The sequence below is a fragment of the Rhinoraja longicauda genome, chromosome 9, assembly GCF_053455715.1.
Source record: "Rhinoraja longicauda isolate Sanriku21f chromosome 9, sRhiLon1.1, whole genome shotgun sequence".
NCBI lineage: Eukaryota > Metazoa > Chordata > Chondrichthyes > Rajiformes > Arhynchobatidae > Rhinoraja > Rhinoraja longicauda.
In genome coordinates this window covers 49,060,338-49,080,568 of record NC_135961.1, presented here as the reverse complement: position 1 = coordinate 49,080,568, position 20,231 = coordinate 49,060,338, and the positions used below count along the sequence as shown (strand labels likewise).

Here is a 20,231-nt window from a genome sequence, read left to right as displayed (position 1 = left end):
GCAGGATATAACCTACAATTGTTAAGGAAGCGTGTGAGGAAATAGGCAAAGGTTTGACAGGAACTTTAACTGACGCGTGCACAATAGAAGATGTTATCCCAATATTTGAAAAGAAGCAAAACAATATTGCCAATTATGAGTCATATAGCTTTGTGCTTGGATAGGAGAACCCCCTTTTTGTACACAGCGAGTCGTCAATAGAGTTTCAGAAAAAATAGGTTACAATTATTTTCAAAGGCTCTACATTTTTTTTGGAAAGGCAATTAAACTGCTCAAGAGAGTTTTCCAATGGATATTATTTACTTGTAACTTTAGAAGGTACTTTGATGAAGTCTCACATGTGGGTCTTTAAAAGGTGATCGTGTGTGTCAATTATTTAATTAGCGGACTTCAAAATACAAAGCAGTTAGAATTAACTTCATGCAATCAGGGAATTTCATTGTCAGGAGATTAAATGAATTGAAGCATAATAGATTGTACAGTGTCCGTGTGTGAGTTTGATGGGCTGAATGCTTTCTTTCTTTCTCATTCCGTCCTTTTATTGAAGGTGATATAGTAGTGGAAGTGAGATAAAATGTCTGAAAATAATTTGGTGCAATTGGGGTACTTGTGCAGGCATTGGATATCAGTCGTAAAATGGCCGTAAAATATGCTTATCCTGAACACACTTCATGGTAATGACTGTTTAATAATTTTATATAGACCAAAAGTTCACACTTTTTTCCCAAATTCCTGAATTAGTGCTTATCTGATCCTGTTGATTATTTTTTAGTCTCCTCACAGATGCTGTCTGATTTGCTACTTCCGAGAATTTTCTGCTTTAAAATCAGATTTCCATCATCTCTGGTACTTTTTTGCTTTTAGTGGTACAACCTCAGTTGACCTCTTATTATTTCCCTTCTTTGTCAGTCAACTATCTGATGAATTTTTAACTTGACGAAATTGTGTACATGCAAGCTGTTGCTGCTTCAAGTTCCTGTGCTGATCATTGTTTTCCCTGGTTTTGCTGTTGCTGTGAACACCTGTTTTTCTCACTAACCCTAGCTCCTGCTTACCTCTCTGATACACGAGCTGTGTGCAGCTCACCATTGCTGTTGTCTTTTTCACCGATTAATTAATGGATTGCCGCTGCTTCACTTTTCTTCCTATTGCTAATGCAGAGCTCTGTCTCTTTCATTCTTAATTGTCTCACAAATTAGCTCTTTCCTGGGTTCAGGTCGAACTATTTTCTTGTTTTCTCTTGAGGTTAATCCCTTGTGTTTTTTTTGCAGGAAATACTGGGGAAAAAACGTGAAGTAGAGAAGCTCTTATCAGGATCTGGAAGATAACCAGTTGATATTGTAAACTTCCTGCGGTGAATTCATGTTGTTGTTTACAAGATGTTTCACAAGTTTAACCACCCAGAAGGACTTTAAATTTTCCTATTATACCCCACAATGTTAACTTTACAATATTTACGGAGGTTACCCCTGTGTTTTCATCCTTATGACAATGGGTGATGGTTCTCCATTTCCTACCATTTCAATCAAGCCCACAAGCACCACATCTGACTAACCTATGATGACCACCATTTTATTGAACTGATTATTGGATGGATTAAAACTATAGGTTTTGTTCACTCAATGAATTGTGCTCCTTTCCAAGTGACACCATCTCCTTTTTCAAGGATATAAATCATATGTTCTTCATGCCACCCTCCTGGGTTCCATTCTCCATAACCCCCCAACTTGCCAAAACTAACCTATCGATGTTCTATCCCATATTGGTTCACTTTTGTCTCTGAGTTGGAGCCAGTGATTTGAGCACATAATCCTGGCCTGATACTTCGCTTCAATACCAGTGAGGTACTGCACAGGGAGGAGCTGTTTTCCAGATGTTTCATGAAAATTGGGTGGATGTAAGATCTCAGGTGGATGTAAGAGATCGAATGGCATAATTTCAATCGCTAGCTGGAGAGTTATTACTGGTGTCCTGGTAGTTTTTTACTTTCTCAGTACAGTACCTGGAAAACAGACGTCCAGATCATTATCTACTGCATGTGCGAAATTACAAACAACTGCTATAGGGGGTATGGGGAGAAGGCAGGAACGGGGTACTGATTGAGAATGATCAGCCATGATCACATTGAATGGTGGTGCTGGCTCGAAGGGCCAAATGGCCTACTCCTGCACCTATTGTCTATTGTCTATTGTCATATATCCCACATTACAAGGGTGACCATTGATAAAGCACAGTGATGCAAAAGATTTTGCGAACATTTGCGAACAACAATACAAAATGTTTTGGTACATCTTGACATCAGGGAAAGTGCTGTGCAAATGCAGGTCGTTTTAAAAATATCCATCTCTTCCATCACTTCCATTTTACCCACAATAAACCGTTGTGTTTCTCTTTGAGCATGGCCAGTCATAAGTCAATGCTAAAAATGTTTTCAGCTGCCTTGGCCATTCTGTCAGAAATGTTTTCAATCTCCCTCCACAAGTCAAGTCGAGTATGGTGAGGTGCAGGTAGAATATAAATCTTGCCTGCAGCAGCATCAAAGGTACATAGACTCAAGACAACAAGCAAAAACATACATTGTATATAAATTATTACATAAATTAAACATATATGTCTACAAAGAGACTCATGACATCATCCCCAGTAACATATCTCACTTTATTCAATCCAATACCCAGACATTTACAAGACAGTCCTCGGGTCACTTAATTCATACTAGAATTAGAGCAAACAAACATAGCTACCTACAGTCACTATATCCATGGACTATCCCAGAGTGGAACATCCTTCCCGACACCACCAGATGTGCACCAACTTTGTCACTCTTCAAGTCACAACTCGACAGCTTGGACATGGATCATCAGGGCGTGCAGCGTAGGTTTACTAGGTTAATTCCCAGAATGGCGGGACTATCATATGTTGAAAGACTGGAGCGACTAGGCTTGTATACACTGGAATTTAGAAGGATGAGAAATCTTATCGAAACGTATAAGATTATTAAGGGGTTGGACACGTTAGAGGCAGGAAACATGTTCCCAATGTTGGGGGAGTCCAGAACAAGGGCCCACAGTTTAAGAATAAGGGGTAGGCCATTTAGAACTGAGATGAGGAAAAACTTTTTCAGTCAGAGAGTTGTGAATCTGTGGAATTCTCTGCCTCAGAGGGCAGTGGAGGCCAATTCTCTGAATGCATCCAAGAGAGAGCTGGATAGAGCTCTTAAGGATAGCGGAGTCAGGGGGTATGGGGAGAAGGCAGGAACGGGGTACTGATTGAGAATGATCAACCATGATCACATTGAATGGCAGTGCTGGCTCGAAGGGCCGAATGGCCTCCTCCTGCACCTATTGTCTATTGTCTATTGTCTATCATGCATGTTCTTTCTGTGACCGTGTGGGGTTTCTCTGGGTGCTCTGGTTTACTCTCACTCCCCAAAAGCATGTGGGTTGGTGGGATAATTGGCTATTGTGAGTGGGAGTTGTCGGCAATGTGAGGAAAATATAATGCGATCGGTGCAGAATGAGCATAAATAAATGGCTGGTGTCCAGCGCAGACTCAGTGGGCCGAAGGGCCTGTTTCCATCTGAATGACTGAAAATAACTTTAGCAGCCTCTGCTCCACGAATCCCAAGTCATAACATGTTTTCTTCTTTCCTCCTTACAAAGAGCATTAAAAGTTGGGAGAGCATTGTAAATTCTATCCATTCTTATACCACTCCTGGTTTTGTGAATGGCAGTCCATTCCTTGAGTTCAGGTTGTTGTCATTCCTCGTTTACCCGATCACCCTGTGCTCACTGTATTTGAATTCACGTTGCTGCTGTTCCTGGTTCCCTGTCTCTCCTTGTTGTCTCCCTGCCAGTGGCTGCGTGGACTTCACTTCCAGCCCTCGTTGGGTTAGTGAGAGGCTCTAATTTTGAACTCGCTCTGCAGAACAGTGAATATGGCGGACGAGTCTGTGATTCGTGTCCAGTTTTGGAAAGTTGGAGTTGCATAGAAGTCTATCTTTAGAAGAAAAAAAACCCAACACGTTTTCGTTTCAAACTTGCTGCAGCGAGAGGTGCAAGTACGAGGAGGATAAAGTTTGCAGAGGATGCCTTTCTACAAGAGGATAGTGGAGCCCCGGCTGGTGTCTCGGCTGACGGATGGAGACTTTGGCAGAGTTGGGGAGGCTGGCACAGGGGAGGGGGACGAGGAGGATGGAGATGGGTTGCAGAGGAGGAAGAAGATGAGGAGGAGGAGTAGCAGCAGGAGGAACACTCTGGAGCAGGAGCCCCCGGTGCCCAGTGGCGACAGCAGCAGCAGCTACAGCAGCAGGAGGGGCAGGAGCAGGCGGCCAGCCATCCGCTTCGAGACCTTGCAGGACGTGTCCGGCTTCACCCTCGCCTCCCTGCTCCGGCAGCTGGCCGATCTCAGCCGCCTGGCCAGCGGCATCTTCCAGGAGCTGGAGGCGGAGGCGGGCTCGGTGTGTGCCCGCTGCATCCGCCTCCACAGCCGCTTCCAGACCCTGCAGGAGCGCACCCTCCACCTCGACGCCAAGAAGGTCGCCATCCGTAAGTAAACAAAAACCGCACTTAAACACCAGAGATACGATGCAACCATCTGCTGCTGCTAAACATGACTCTCTTCCATGTGTCAAAAAAAAAACCCCCAACATTCCTGACCAACCTCCAAGAAAAGTCTACAACTTGACTTGTCGCATGTTTTTAGTTAAATCTATGGGCTTGTTGTTGTATGTTACTTAACTACATATTTATTTAATTGCATGTATTTATTCAACGTTGCATATTTTCTTTAACAGCTTGTGTATTTAACCCCAAACACGCGATGTACTGAATCCTAAACATTTATAGCAGAACTTTTCATGGTATTTATTTTCAAATGTTCTTTTGGTTCACTTCCCTGAGGAATATAAGTGATCTGAGCTGTGTGTTTTCTTTTAAATTGAACCATCGAGAGACCAGCGATATCCAGGGCATCATCAAACAGTTTGTTCTGGAAATGTGAACGAGACATACGTTGTAATTTTAATGTGGCTCATTGAGGCGGGTTGAGTCCATGACAGTGAACAACTTGTTTTTAACTTCAAGAAGGGTGCAATTTTAAAGGAACTTTTGTGAGTCGTGGGAACTGTAATTTTGTGTTGTGATCTTTGTTTTTTTCCCCCTGCTTGGTCTATATTTATTGTGCTAAATAATGTATAATTTTGGATGTTGTTTTTCTACCCATCAACTTTGAGGCCGGATTGATATTTGCATCACCTTTCTGTTTTGTAAATTCTGAACCATGTTGTCACTGTGTTCAGTGTCGTGAAACATTCTCGAATTGTACGATCCGGCCTAGAAACTTTTGTGTAGATTAATACTTCTGAATGGGCTCTGCTTGTGCTGTCCAAATGAGTAGCTAAAGACATGGGGCTTGTAAGGCAACTTTTATTATGAGGATGCTCTTGAGACACATTGCCAAGAGATTAGAACTCTGTCATAGAGTCATACAAAAGGAGACCCTTCGGCCCACTCTGTCCATGCCGGCCATGCTACCCATCTATATTAATCAATTTTCCCAGTATTTGATCCATGGTCTATTATGACTTGGGTAATTCATGTGGTAATCCAGTTGTTACATCCACCATCTTCTCAGACAGTGTGTTCAGATTTCAATCATCGTCTGATACCTCTAAACTGTTTGATCCTTACCTTAGACCTCACGAACATAGGTTTAAAGTGGTAGGAGAAAGATTTAAAGTGAATCTTGGGCAGGTTTTTCATTAGGACAGGTTATATGGATAAGTATAGTTGAGGGGAATAATGGCCAAATGCATGCAAATGGGATTAATTTAAATAGGCACTTTGGTCGGCATGGATTGGTTGGGCTGAAGGGCCTCTTTTCATGTTGCGTAACTATGAATCCATGTCCTCTGATCCTCGGTACAAGGAGAAAATGTTTCTACCCTATTAATGCCCTTCATAATTTTGTATGCCTCAGTTAATTATGGATTTCAGGACAGGCAGAGAAGAGGGTAAAATATATTTTGATGTTGAATTTATTTACTTCAAAATGATTAATTTGTATGATAAGACATTTTTAAATTTCCCAGCCAAAATATTGAATCTTTGAATGCAGACCATGTTTGACATTAGTTCAGTTCAATATTAGCTGAAGTAGAGGGTTTGTTACAAATGGGCCACTGCATCGTTATAGACCTGGCCCTTTGTTTTTGAGTTTAAAAAAATGATGTGACCCCACATAAAATGATGTGGTACTGATGGTTGCACTTCTGTCTCTAGGGGTGGTATGTCGGGAGTAGTGTAAAGTGATGAGGAATATTACTTCAGCAATATAACACTGATCATATGCCCTTATGTTCTTGTACTATGGGGGGAGGGCATTGTGGGATGATGCTTAGTTTTGGGGTAGTTTGTATGAAAACTAAGGAGAGGGTGGTGATGTGGATGGAGGCGAAGAGAAGAATTGTTTTGATAAATGTGTTTACAAAAGACCTGGAAAATGCCAGGAGCACCTGCCACTCAGCAGATTCCCGCTAGGGAATGTTTGTGTAGTGCATAAAGGATTTGAGCTCTGGATTCTTAGTTTTGATGGATCAGGACTGAAGCGTTTGAGCATTAGGAATGTGCTTTGGCTAAGCTGTAGCAAGCTATTAATTTGCAGCTCTTATTTCTCTGATGGCTCACTGCGATTTCTTTAATTTCACGTGTCTCGTCTCTGTGTAGAAATTAGGAAGCCCCCTTTTTGTCAAATCCAATTTGCCAGATTCAACTTTGCCACAGTCCGCTCCATTCTGTATCTGATTTGTGCGTATTTGAGTTGAGAGGTGAGGGAAGCTGTGGTGATTCTCACTGGAGCTGAGAAAGTTAAGAGGGAATCTAATCACTTATATTTGATGGAATAGATGCAAGTAAACACTAACAGGTGGCAAATGAGTCAGAATTGAGAAAACCTACAAAAGAACCAGATGAGGTAAATTATAAAACTTCTTTTTTCTAATTAAGAAGGTGTTGAGAGCTATTTCCATTTTTAAAATAGAAACATTGCAGAACTCACTGGGTGGTATCAGGAATTTGACCATCCTATATGAGGGAGATTTTGTACAATGTGGGATGCCAATTCAGAGGCTATGTGCCTTGGGCCAAGACTGTTATTTCCTGCTATTTACTGTACTGGAGGATACCCTATTTTACTGTAGAATGTTTCTCCTTTGGCAATTATTCTGTGATGTGAAAGGCAGCCTGAAATGCTTTTCAGAACTAGAATGCAACAATATGTGTGTCATGGAATTGTGCAGTGTAGAAAGAGCATGTTTTTCCTATTGTGTAGTGGCTTGCAGTTTGAAAGATCTATCCAGTCATCCCCACTCACCTCATTCCCCGCTGCCAATGCTCGTTCCTTCACTTGCTCCCTGTTTTTAATGTTGCTTTCATGTCGGCGATGAGGAGCAAAGCTGAACACTTGAAGACTTCCGTTTTAAAAGGGGAGAATTATAGTAAAACCAATGTCAAGGGGAGAAGTTGTTGTTTTGAAATTCGTGCTAAACAACTAAATACTCTTTCGAGTTGTGCACATTGAGCTCCTCCTTGCTGAAACATTCCTCGTGTTTGGATGGTATGGTCGTGCGGCAGGTAGTGCTCCTGAATCCTGCGGAAGGTAGTGCTCTTGTGATCCCAGTTCAGCACTGCCCCTGGCTGCTGTCTTGTATCGATCTACATTCTCATTGTGACTGTGTGGGTTTTCTCCTACATCCCAATGGCGTGTTGGTTGTTAGGTTAATTGGCTACTGTGAATTATCCCTAGTGTGGGTAGATGGCAGAAGAATTGGGGGAATTGGCAGGCTCATGGGAGAGAACAGGGGAATTAGTGGGTAAAGGGATTGATGGGACAGCTGTGAGAGTGAATATAGAGTGACTGGCTGTATCACAGCCTGATCTCTATACTCAAAAAGATTGGTCCTATTAGAACTCCTTGACTCTGCTAGTAAGGGGAAGGAGTTTTCTAGTGATCTGAGATTGTTTTAAAATCACGGAGCGCGGTGAAAAACTGGAATACATTGCCAGAGCAGGCGGTGGAATGAGGTACAATTCGTATAATGAGTCATTTGGATAGGGGCTTAAATAGGCAAGGCATTGAAGGATACCGTCCTAATACGGGTAACGTGATCTGTGTAGATGGTCGTAAGGGGCAACAGGGGCCATTTTTGTGCTGCATGACAATTAACATTATGAATAATAATAATTATGCCCTGGCTAACATTCATCCTCCACCACAACATATTACCTGCTTTTAGTTAAAGTGTTGTTGCGGGACTTTGATGTGCATAATTTAATTGGTGCCTTTCTTGCATTGGAACAGAGATTAAACAGATTTGAAAGTTGCTTTGTTGAATGAGAAGATTTTTTCCATTAGTCACCAATTTACTAGATCAGTGTTCTATTCCACTGTGAGAAATATTTTATCTTCTGTCTCAAAATAAGGAACTCATTTAAGCCCCGGTGTCAAGGCTGTGTCGATCTCCTCTGCCTTAATGGACATGGACAACATGGCCACTTAGTACTTAAGTGGGAAATCAAACCCTTCCCTACCTATGCATGTAGTAACCCAGACCAAACAATGAGCCATATCATCATGCACTGATCTTGATACAAACTCAATACGCGATAACTTTGAGATAAGCTACCTTTTCACAATGATCTCATTGTGGTTTATGATCCTCGAACTTCATTTATCAATGCTGTTCCGGCAAGAGGTGGAAGGCTTTAGAAAGTAATTAATTGGCTATAAAAAGCTTGGAGACTTCCTGAGCAGGTGAAAAGTGATACACTAGGTGCTTTTGATGTGTAGTTTCTGTTGCAGAGAAAATTATGGGGTAATACTTGCCAAACGCAGATTTTGGGTCCACTTCCTGCTTGTTCTGACTATGAATCTGTGCCTGCTCACTGCACTACTTAGAAAACAGATTTACTCTGCAACTAAACATATGTTATTATGTTATTTCTTGATTTTCCTTACACACCCCCCAACACTCCTTTATTTAATGTTGAGAGTAATTACTGTGATAAACAAATTTGTTGCTCAGATTTGTTCAGTAACTAATATTTTCATTGACTCAAAGACTTCCTCACTGAAAATTGCCAATTTGCTAAAATCCTTTGTGAACTTCCTCCCATGTCTCACCAAAGTTGATCTGGGTGGTGGTTAATTGTCGCCATAAATTGCCCTGTCAGGCGAATGGCAGTACAATTAGGGTGGACCTGATGTAATGATGGAGAGAGAATAGTAACAAGTAAATAAATGGGGGAATGGGATTGATGCATGTGCTGTGGACTAGCATGGACTTGATCGGCAGAATAGATTCGTTCTGCATCATAAGGAGATTTAAGAGACATCTTGACAGGTACCTGAAGGAGCAAGATATGGTGGGACACAAAGTGCTGGAGGAACTCAGCGGGTCAGGCAGTCTCTCTGGAGAACATGGATAGGTGGCGTTTCGGATCCGAAACGTTGAAATGTTCTCTAGAAATGCTGACTGACCCACTAAGTTACTCCAGCACTTTGTATCCTTTTACTGTCAACAAGTATCTGCAGTTCTTTGTTTCTAGGATATCAAGGGATGTGAAATTAAGGCGCGGAATTGGTGTTGATGGGCTTGGTGGTTGCCATAGAGATGGTGGGCCAAAGGTCCTGTTTCTCTGCAGCACAACTCCATGACTCAGGCACTATGAAGATTCTGGACATTTCAGATAATGGATAAGAAGAAACTGTTTCCACTGACAGGAAGGTTGGCAGCCAGAGCGAACAGATTTACATGATCAAAACAAACTTTAAGAATTTTATTAAATGAAACAATTATGATTTACTATGCACTGTCTGAAAAAGCGATGTGGAATAAGGAAATTATAGTATTGTTATTGCCACCTCCTGTGTAATATTGTGCAAAAATTGAATGCACTGTTGTGATTTGCAGTTTCATCCCCACTGCTCAATTAAATTGCAGTCTATATAACTTGCCCGCAAGGATAACATTTTCAGTAGCTTTTAGTTGTACATCATTGATCTTGGAGTCTTCACCCTTTCGGCATAGTTACCGCATGGCATTGTAGCTACTGCAAGAAAGAGTGGCAGCCAGCAAGCAGAAAAATAGTGGATCGTAGTGTTCACCCTGCTTTCAAAATAAGCTGAGGGAGAGATCAGATTTGCTCCTTTGATGTGTGGAAATATGTCAAAGGCCTCTTGAGGGTGATCAGCTGGACAGTCCACAAGCTGCCTTCAATAAAAAATGCGAACCGAGTGTTAAAAGCTGGCCATTGATCATGTTTTAGTTAAGACTTGTCTCCTGGGTACTTCAAATAACATTGAGCTGATGTTATTAATTCTTTATCTCAACACCTCTTTCACGTCCTCTTTTCTGTCCTGTATTAATTCTGTTGTTTTTCTCTTGGTGATTTATAATATTGTCCAGTTGCCAATTGCTTAGTAAGCCCAGTTCATTACTTGTTTTAAAGCCTCGATGCATACTTCAGGACAGATGTTCAGATGAATGGAAAAAAATAAGGGAAATGGTGGGGAAAGGCAACCAAGAATTATTATTAGACAAAGGCGGGTGTGTACGAAGTTGATCAAAGCTAATGTATGTAAAATTTAAAGTAGGCAGCAGCTCTGTCTCAGTAAGTCGCCTCTTTCAACATATGAGTATGATCTAACAGCTACTTGAGGGATGTTGTTGTAGGGGAACCTCAATAGCCAAGTCAATGGATAATTTTACGGTGGAGATTTGGCAGATTATTGATTAGCAAGGGTGTCGGGGGTTATGGGGAGAAGGCAGGAGAATGGGGTTGAGGGGGAAAGATAGATCAGCCGTGATTGGATGGTGGAGTAGACTCGATGGGCCGAATGGCCTAATTCTGCTACTGGAGTTTATGAAACAGGTTAGGTGCTCAATATTCCAGGTTACACAATGCTCCAAAAGAACAGCCCAAATGGAAAATGGAGTTGGAAAGATTTGTTAATCGAGGAAAGTATTGGAGCAGTGTTGAGATATGGTACAAAGGCAGTGGACAGTAATGTAGAATCAGTTCGGGTTGGAATAATGAATAGCTGGAAAGGTGACAGGGGTGGGAGTGGGCTATAAGCCCCCAAAACATGACCTCTTGATAGGTGGGGCATAAATGGGGAAATATCTAGAGTGTGTTTGAATGGAAATGCAATTATCATGGGAGATTTTAATCAAACTGACAAGGGTGTCATGGAAGAAGAATTGGTTTAGTGTGCCAAGGATTTGCAGTATGTAATGGAACCTACTTGGGAACTGGCTACTTTAGATTTGATCAAGTTTAAAGAGGATGGATTGGGAAGAGATTAAAGATCCATTATGAGGTAGTGATCATGACATGAGAGAATTCCAGATGCAATTTGAGAATGAACACCTTGGGCAGAAAGCCAGTGGCATTAACTTAAATAAGGGCAATTATAATGGTATGAAGGTGGAGCTGTCTAATGTGGAATGGGGAAATACGCCAAGAAACAGATCAGAAGATGAACAGAGGCAGACATTCTAACACTAAGCACTAATTTATTCCAATTAGAAACAGGTTTTCATTCATGGAGTCACTATCTGTGGTTAGCAAAGGAGGGGCAAGGATAATTTTAAACTGAAAAGTAGGGCATACAATGTGGAAAGGGTTGATGTTGGGAGGTTCACGTTCGATCCTGTATGGAGTTTGTACATTCTCCCTGTGACCCGCGTGGGTTTTCTCCGGTTTCCTCCCACACTCAAGTCGTGCAGGTTTCTAGGCTAATTGGCTTGATAAAATTGTAATTTGCGCCTAGTGTGTGTAGGATAGTGCTAGTGTACGGGGATCGCTGGTCGGCGCGGACTCGGTGGGCTGAAGGACTGTTTCTGCGCTGTATCTCTAAACTATGTTTGTAGGATCCAGTAGAGAGATGAATAGACACACAAGAAGGAAGAAAATTGATGTTGAGAAAAACATGCATGTAATAACTACAGAAAGTCATGGAGTCATTCAGCATGGAACAGACCCTTTGGCCAGATCCGTCCATGCAAACCACAATGTCGTCCCCCCCCCCACCCAAGCTCGTCCCATTTGTCTCCACCTGGCCCAAATCTCTCGAAGCATTTTCTTTCCATGTACCTGTCCAAAATATTTTTAAATGTGGTCATTGTGATTTAGCACATATCTGGCAGATCATGACTTTTGCACACTTCTACAGCTGCACCATGCAAACCATACTGATGGGTTGATCACAACTTGGTTTGGGAATAGATCACCCCAAGACTGAAAGAAATGTCAGAGATTTGAAGATGGAGCCCCAGTCTATCACTCAGACCAGACTTCCCATAATTGACCACCCATACTCTACGCTGCCACTGAAAAGCAGCCAACATAATCAAAGTCCCACTCCAGTTATTTCTCCTCCTCCCTGCCACTGTATCACAGAAGGTTGAAAGTGCACACAGCCAGCCTCAGGGACACCTGCTTCCCCTCTGTGATCAGGCTTCTGAACGGTTCTTCCATATACTAGAGTACTGCATGCTAGGGTAGTTGGTGAGATCACACTGCTGTTCTGGTTGCCCAGCTACGGGAAGGATGTCACTAAGTTGGAAAGGGAAGTGAAGTGATTCACCAGGTTGTTACCTGTACTTATGGCTTAATTTATAGCAAGTGGTTGGATAGGCTGGAAGACTTCCCAGTCCATCGCAAGTATTGACCTCCCCAATGTTACAGGGATCTGTAGGAGGCGCTGCTTCAAAAAAGGCCGTCAGCATCATTAAGGATCCACACCACGCTGGCCACGCTCTCACTTCACTTCTTTATCAGGAGGAGGGTAAAACTGTATCATCTATGTTCAGGAACGGGCTCTTCCCCCAATACCATCAGGCTATTGAACGCTGAGCTCCAACTGAACTACAAACAGTCTAGGTTGCACTCAGCATTTCAGGCCTTGTTTTATTTTGCACTAGATTTATTTATTTAACTTTCTTTGTTTATTATGTTATCTTTTAGGTACTGTGTTTACAAACCTGTTACGCTGCTGCAAGTAAGAATTTCATTGTTCCGTTCTGGTACACATGACAATGAAACATTCTTGACTTTCTTGACTCTTGATGTGTGTCTCCCCTGTGTCCCACAGTTCTGCTCTCCCTTCTTCTTTCCCCCAGGTGGAACAAGGATAACATTTGTCTGGTCCTCGCCTTTCGCCGCAAAGGCCACCACTTCCAACACGTAATTCTCCAACATTTCTGCACCTTCAACGTGATCCCACCACCAGTCTCGTTTTCCCTTACCATCCCCACCTCTTTCTGCAGAGACCACTCCTTCCACAACTCCTTAGTTCACTCATCCCTTCCCACCCCCCCAGGCACCACTTTCCCCTGCAAACGCAGGAAGTGGAACACCAGTCCTGCCACCCCTCTCGCTTCCATCTCGGGACCCCGATATCTCTTCCAGTTGAGGCAGAGCTTCACGTGCACCTCCTCTAACCTCATCTATTGCATTTGACGCTCCCACAGTAGGCCACTGTGACCCTTTGGACAAAGGATCGCAGACCCGAAGTGCCGACTGTTTCTCATGAGCACAGATGCTGCTCAACCTGCTGAGCTTTTCTGCAGTTTCAGCATTTTGTGTTTAATTTAGTTTAGAGATACAACGTGCAAACAGGCCCTTCGGCCCACGAAGACCAGCGATCACCATACATACACTGGCACTATCTTACGCACTAGTGATAATTTACAATTTTGACCAAAGCCAATTAACCTACAAACCTGTAGGTCTTTGGAGTGTGGGAGGAAATTGGAGGTTCCGTAGAAAACACGTTCACGGGGTACAAGCTCTGTACAAGCACTGTAGGCAGGATCGAACCCGGGTCTCTGACTTTATAAGGCAGCAACTTTACCGTTGCGAAACATTTGTTTCAGGGAAGTTTAGCCATTGTCACAGGAAAAACTGCAGCTAATTTGTACACAGCAGTGTGACACTGAGCAGATCATGTCATTTAAAAAAATGCTGTACACCCCATCAAACTTGTCCTACCCCATCTGTGCAAGAGTCCACCATTTCCGCTTTTCCCTCATCTGTCATGTTGGAAACGGAGTAGAAGCAGTTGATCCCCAATCCCAATGGACTGCCTGATGATTAGATAGGATACAGAAGGAAATGTCCCCGTTGTTCTTTAAAATTATATGATCTGTTGTGCCTAACTGAGATGCTGGGTCACTTTGGAGAATGTTTACTTTAAATTTCACTCTAACCCTGGACACCTCACCACTTGCGACTATGAGCTGCAGGCTGCCTTGAATTATTTTGTGCTTGTTTTCCCGTGAGATTTGAGCCCTTCACGGGTTCTGACTTGGTGTTAGCCACGAAGGCTTGGCTTGTGCTTGAATATTGTGTGCTTTTCTCCCCACCAATACAGCAGATCAAACGCTTCAAAATGACACAAGTTCGATGGAGGTAGGACGAATGGAGGCTTTGGAGAACATCAAATACTCAGCTGAGGCGTCTTGCGATGGCAGTGTAGGGGGAAGGGGATGTGGGAATTAGAGTAGTGGTAGTGGATGAAGGCTGATTATTGATATCGGAAAATGAAGTCAAGGCAAACACTTTATGTATTTTTTAAGAACATTTTGATATTTATTTTAAATGGGTTCCTTTATGAAGAGGGTGGAATATTTTGTTTACAGACCCCTTAATTAAAATACCAGGCCTGCCTTCTTTAATCCTTTGCTTTGAATAGCTGCTTCTACTGGGGGAGGGGAGGCTTTGTTTGTGCTCTCTCGGGTATAGGAGATGGAGCTGCCTTTTCCACTGCGCCCTCTCTAAGCAGTGCTTATGATAATACCACTGCCATCAAACAGATGGGAACCTCTGTTTGGGTTAAGCCCAGCAGGCACCAGCCACCTCTGCACTCTCAGTGTCTGAGTGGAGTGTTTCATATCGAGTTCCCATGGGGACACGGCACACAATGGGTTTAAACAAGATGTCTCCTTGCCGCATCTTCACATTTGTGATATTTTTGTTTTCCGAAAGCAAAAGGGGAAAGGGGCTCACAAATCCTTATTGCGTTCAGTCATTATAATCGTAATTTTAAAGTGAAAACAAAATGCACAGTATGGCATTCAATTGTTTTAGAACCACAAATATTTAAGGATGAGATGTAACGTTGCAAACTAGCAGCTGGAGAGAACTGTATTCCATGACTTTCATCCAGGCACCTTTGTCACTGACTTTTTAATGTTTTCGGTTCATATTAGTGAAGGGTAGACTCTTTTATTAGGAGCTTGGGGGAAGTCTTTTGAACCAAAGCTCGAGCCTCCACCAGCCTTTTGGATTCACTCACTGGATGTGCAGAAGATATTTCCTCCTGTGGGAGATTGTGAAACTAGACATTTCCCACTTACGACACTTGAGGTGAAATCTTTTTTTTAAGAGGGTCACAAGACTTGGGAATTCTCTTTCTCTAAGGATGGTGCAAGTAGAGTCTTTGAAGGTTTTTAAGGCCGTGCCAGAAAGATATTTGATAAACAAGCCCATGAGCGATTACTACAGGTAGATGTTGCAATCAGATCAGTCGATGATGAAGTTAATTGATAGTGCAGGATTATGGGGCTGTGTGGCCTATTACTGTTCCTCAGTCGTATCTTCAATTTAGCTATTCGCTGCACCTCTCATGACCCCAGAACATTGCAAACTATGTTATGTTCCATCACGTTATAGCATCCTTTCCAGTTTAATGACATCCTTCCTATAGCGGGGAACCAGAACTAAAAGCGTTACAGGCACCTAGTGTTTTACGTGGGGGTTACGCACGTGAAAAGCAGTGTTGAAATCAAACATATGCCAGGCACTGCACGTGACTATGCTGTCATACGGTGCCTGGCAACCTTTGTGTGCGTTATTCCGAAAATTGGAGCGCATAAATTAAACTTTAGTGATCAGACAAACACATTATTCTAAAATCGCGTAAATCAAGCAGGTATAAAACGGAAAGAGCCTGTACTCCAAATGTGGCCGGCATATACACCAGTAACATGACTTTCCAACTCTTGTACTCACAGGTGAAGGCAAACGTGCTAGACACCACCTTCCCCACCCCTGTGTTGCCACGTCCATGAAACTTTGTGCCTGCACCCCAAGGTGTCATCAGGTTTAGGAGCAGAATTAGGCCATTCGGCCCACCAAGTCTACTCCACTATTCAATCATGGCTGATCTATCTCCTCCTCCTAACCCCATTCTCCTGCCTTCCACACGTTCGCCACCCTCTGATTAAAGAAATTCCTCCTCATTTCCTTCTTAAACGTTTTCACTCGTGGAAACATCCTCTCCATATCCAATCTATCCAAGCTTTTCACTATTCGGTAAGTTATGTCTCTGTGCTACAATACTCTCCAGGCTCTACCATCCACTATGCAAGTCCCAGCAATGTCATAGCAAAATATATAACATTGCATTCAGCTGAATTAAACTCCATTTGTCACACCTCGCCCCATTAGCCCAGTCGATCAAGGTTCCATTGTCATTCTAGAGAACCTTCTTCACCGTCGACTATGCCATCAATGTTAGTGTTATCTGCAAACTAACTAAACATACCACCTTCATTCCCATCCAAATCGTTAATATAAATAACATAACTGTGGATCCAGCAACAATCTCTACGACACACTGCTTGTACCAGGCCTCCAGCCTGAAAAACATCCATCTACCACCACCCTGTCCTTCTTTCAAGCCTACTTTGTATCCAATTGGCCAGCACGGCCTGGATCCCATGTGAGAGATATCTTATCTCTCAGACCATCTCTGATTTTTATAATTTCCGCTCGTCTGCCCAACCGTATCATTCCCCAGCCTTGCATGGCCCTATTTTACCTGCCTAAAATCCACGAGCAGAACTGCCTTGGCAGACCCATTGTTTCTGTCTGCTCCTGCCCCACGAGTCTGAACAAAGTCAGAGTCTGAAGAAAGGTCCCGACCTGAAACGTCCCCCATCCTTTTTCTCCAGAGAAGCTTCCTGGCCCGCCGAGTTACTCCAGCACCTTGTGTCTATCCCATGTGATCTAACCTTCCAGACCAGCCTACTACGCGGTACCTTGTCTAAAGGCTGGCGAAGGTCCATGTAGACAACACTGCTCTCGCCAATCTTCTCGATCACCACTTCAAGAAAACCCAAACGAACGAGACCCCACATACTGCAGAGAGGTTGCCTGGCTAAGCAATAATGTCTTGTCATGGTTGTAATGTAGTTCCTACTGCAGTTAGCTAATGTAAATATCCAACAGACAGCTATTAGTTAATCACCTAATAACTACGATTTTAAGGCACAGTCCTGACAATGCACTAAGATATTCAATTACAATTTCAATTAAAAGCGCAGCAGGCAAATCGGGCAGCCATTCTGTGTGAGGAGCACTCGACAAGCATTGTTTTTGTCTGGATTATTTGATGTGGACTCAGACACCTGCTTACTCTTTGAGGGAGCTTGTGACTCAATTTTCATTGTGGCGTTGAACCCTCCAGAATAGTGGGTAACATTCCCAACATCTGATCGAGTACACTGCTTGCTCAGTACTGCAGTGCAAGGGGATGTTAGCCAGGATGGCTGGCACAAGCCCACAGCACTTTGACCAGGGGCTGCTAATTGATTGACGGTATGCTGAGCAGCAAAGCTGCAGAGACGATTTGTGGCTTGTGCTGAGTGGCAGAATTTGCTGGTGCAGAATAGAGGCTTTCCAGCAGATTTCTGCTTCTGCATCTCCATACTGTAAAGAAAGAGGGGTGAGTAAATTTGTTACAGCATTGCGTGCAGTTATGATGAACCATATTATAGGAAAGATATGAGGGTGCAGAAAATATTCACAAAGGTTTTGCTGGGACCAGAGGGCTTGAGTTACAAAGAGAGACTGGAAGGACTAGGGCACTGGAGTGAATGAGGCTGTGCCTAATCCTTATGGGGGCTAACCCTTATAGAGGATTATAAAATCATGAGGTGCATAGATAAAGTGGGTGATCACATTCTTTTTCCCAGAGTAGGGTAGTCTAAAACTAGAGGACGTAGGTTTAACGCAAGAGGGGGAAAATTTAAAGGGAACCTAAGGGACAGATTTTACACATGGGGTGTGTGAGCTGCCGGAGGAGGTAGTGTAGGTAGGTACATTTAAAATGTCAAAAGATATTTGGACAGATATATGAATAGGAAGGTTTTAGAGATATAGGGGCTAAATGCAGGCAAATAGGACTAGCCCCGAACGCCAACTTGGTTAGCATCAACAATATGGGTTGAAGGACCTGTTTCAATGCTGTATAACTCTATGACGCTATGACTTTATGTGGCCATTGCTGACTGTCTGCCAGAAAAGGTCTGTGGGCATTTATTGAGGCTCGGAATAGGCTCTGAACTGGTAGAATGATCCTCATGCAACCATGACCTAGCCTTACACAGATGATTGGGTACTGCGACGTGCCAGATTCTGGATTAGTATGACTGTCGGGGGTAATGGGGAGAAGGCAGGAGAATGGGATTGAGAGGGAAAGATAGATCATCCATGATTGAATGGCGAAGTATACGGTGGGCTGAATGGCCTAATTCTGCTCGTGTAACATGAAATTTTAGGGGGAGTCAAGGTTGTGATTGATAAGAGAATAGGGGGGAAAGAGGTTAAAATGTTAGTGTTCCTGTTGGCACATACTGGGAGAGGAGGCCATTCGGCCCTTCAAACTAATGTGCCATTTGGTGAGATCGTGGCTGGCCTTCTAACCCCATTGATTCCCACGGTCCCGCACTATTTACAAGGATCTACTGACTGCCATTAGAGTTAACTTACCCTTGTGATCCACTGCTTCATGCAAGAGGCCACATGTGCACCATCTGTTTATGTGAAGAATTGTTTCCTAACTTGCCTCCTGCCACTGATTTTTAAGCGTTTCTGTCCTTGTGATAAACTCCCTTGTGGATGAAGTTAATAGCACCTTGTCCAACGTGTTTCCTTTGAAAATCTTCAACATCGCCAGGCAAGAGCATTCTCGCTGTGATATGGTTGGGTACCGAACCCAGAGATTAGCAATATTGCTGCATGACAGATCGCCCTGTCTGAAGTGAAATGGTCAGGATTACTATGCAGTTGGAAATTCACAGGCTGCTGTTCTTAATCAGTTCTGAACCAGCGCTGCGGTTCACTGAATAGAATTGCAGTGCTGGATTAGATCCCATTTGCCCTCCATTTCCTTTCATCCCTTCCTTCTTGAGGCCCGCTTATTTTGATGCTACCTTTTGTTTCCCCAGGTTATCTTCTGGTAACAGACCTACTAAATGTTATCCTCCCTCCTTTCCAGAGCGGAGGTGTTGTGTTGAATGTGTTGTCACTGTCTCAACTGAGAGCTTGTTTTACACGTGTGATACAAGGTAATCTGACTGCTAGTTACTACATTGCTGATGTCATTATATTGGCAATGTCATCAGTGGTAGAAGGCTGACTGAGAATTGCTTGGCTTTTCAACTACAGCAGCTGAGTGGAGCAGTTTTATTTGTGGTGTTCCCCTCCTACGCTTTCACTCTAATTGAGGGGGTTATGGAGATGTAGTACAGATACGGGCCCATGGGCCCATCATATCCATCTGCAATGACCTCATCCATCTGCAATGGCCTCATTTGCCTGCATTAGGACCGTAACACTCTTTGCCTTGGCTTTTTAACCCCCTGTCTAAATTCCGCTTAAATATGTTGGACAGGTACATGGATAGGACAAGTTTGGAGGGATATGGACCAAGCGCAGGCAGGTGGGACTCGTGTAGCAGGGACATGCTGGCCGGTTAGGCCAAAGGGCCTGTTTCCACACTGTTTGTCTCTATGTATCTGATTAGTTGTGTCGGATTCCACCACCACCTCTGACAGTGTGTTCCAAATAGTTACCAAACTTTGTGCATTTAAAAAAAAATTAAATGGCAGAGCTACATGGAAACGGGACATCTCAGTGCTGGGAGGTCAACTAACTGGATGCTGCCTTTATCTCAGTCTTCAGTTCTGCCTTTCCACAGCTGATGCTTAAATTTATGACGACTCTGCTGCTCCAGAGAACCTATCGACTCAACTTTAGAGATACAGCGCGGAAACAGGTCCTTCGGCCCACCAACTCCAAGTCGACCAGCAATCTCCCCGTACACTAGCACTATCCTACGCACTCGGGACAATTTACAATTGTAACCCAAGCCAATTAGCC

The 20,231-nt window shown here is 43.2% G+C and overlaps 2 protein-coding genes across 2 annotated transcripts in view; both read left to right on the top strand.

Annotated features, from left to right (window-relative positions):
• Positions 1-3,980: 3,980 nt before the first annotated feature.
• LOC144596718 (NHS-like protein 1) overlaps positions 3,981-20,231 on the top strand; it is a 240,738-nt gene continuing 224,487 nt past the window's right edge. Inside the window, exon 1 of the mRNA XM_078405440.1 lies at positions 3,981-4,547. Within this exon, the coding sequence (XP_078261566.1) occupies positions 4,088-4,547 (460 nt within the window). The 5' untranslated portion in view covers positions 3,981-4,087. The remainder of the gene's footprint in view (positions 4,548-20,231) is intronic.
• LOC144596865 (RNA-binding protein 8A-like) overlaps positions 9,336-20,231 on the top strand; it is a 41,517-nt gene continuing 30,621 nt past the window's right edge. The window contains exons 1-3 of the mRNA XM_078405728.1: positions 9,336-9,400; positions 13,184-13,247; positions 19,348-19,417. Of these exons, the coding sequence (XP_078261854.1) occupies positions 9,336-9,400; positions 13,184-13,247; positions 19,348-19,417 (199 nt within the window). The remainder of the gene's footprint in view (positions 9,401-13,183; positions 13,248-19,347; positions 19,418-20,231) is intronic.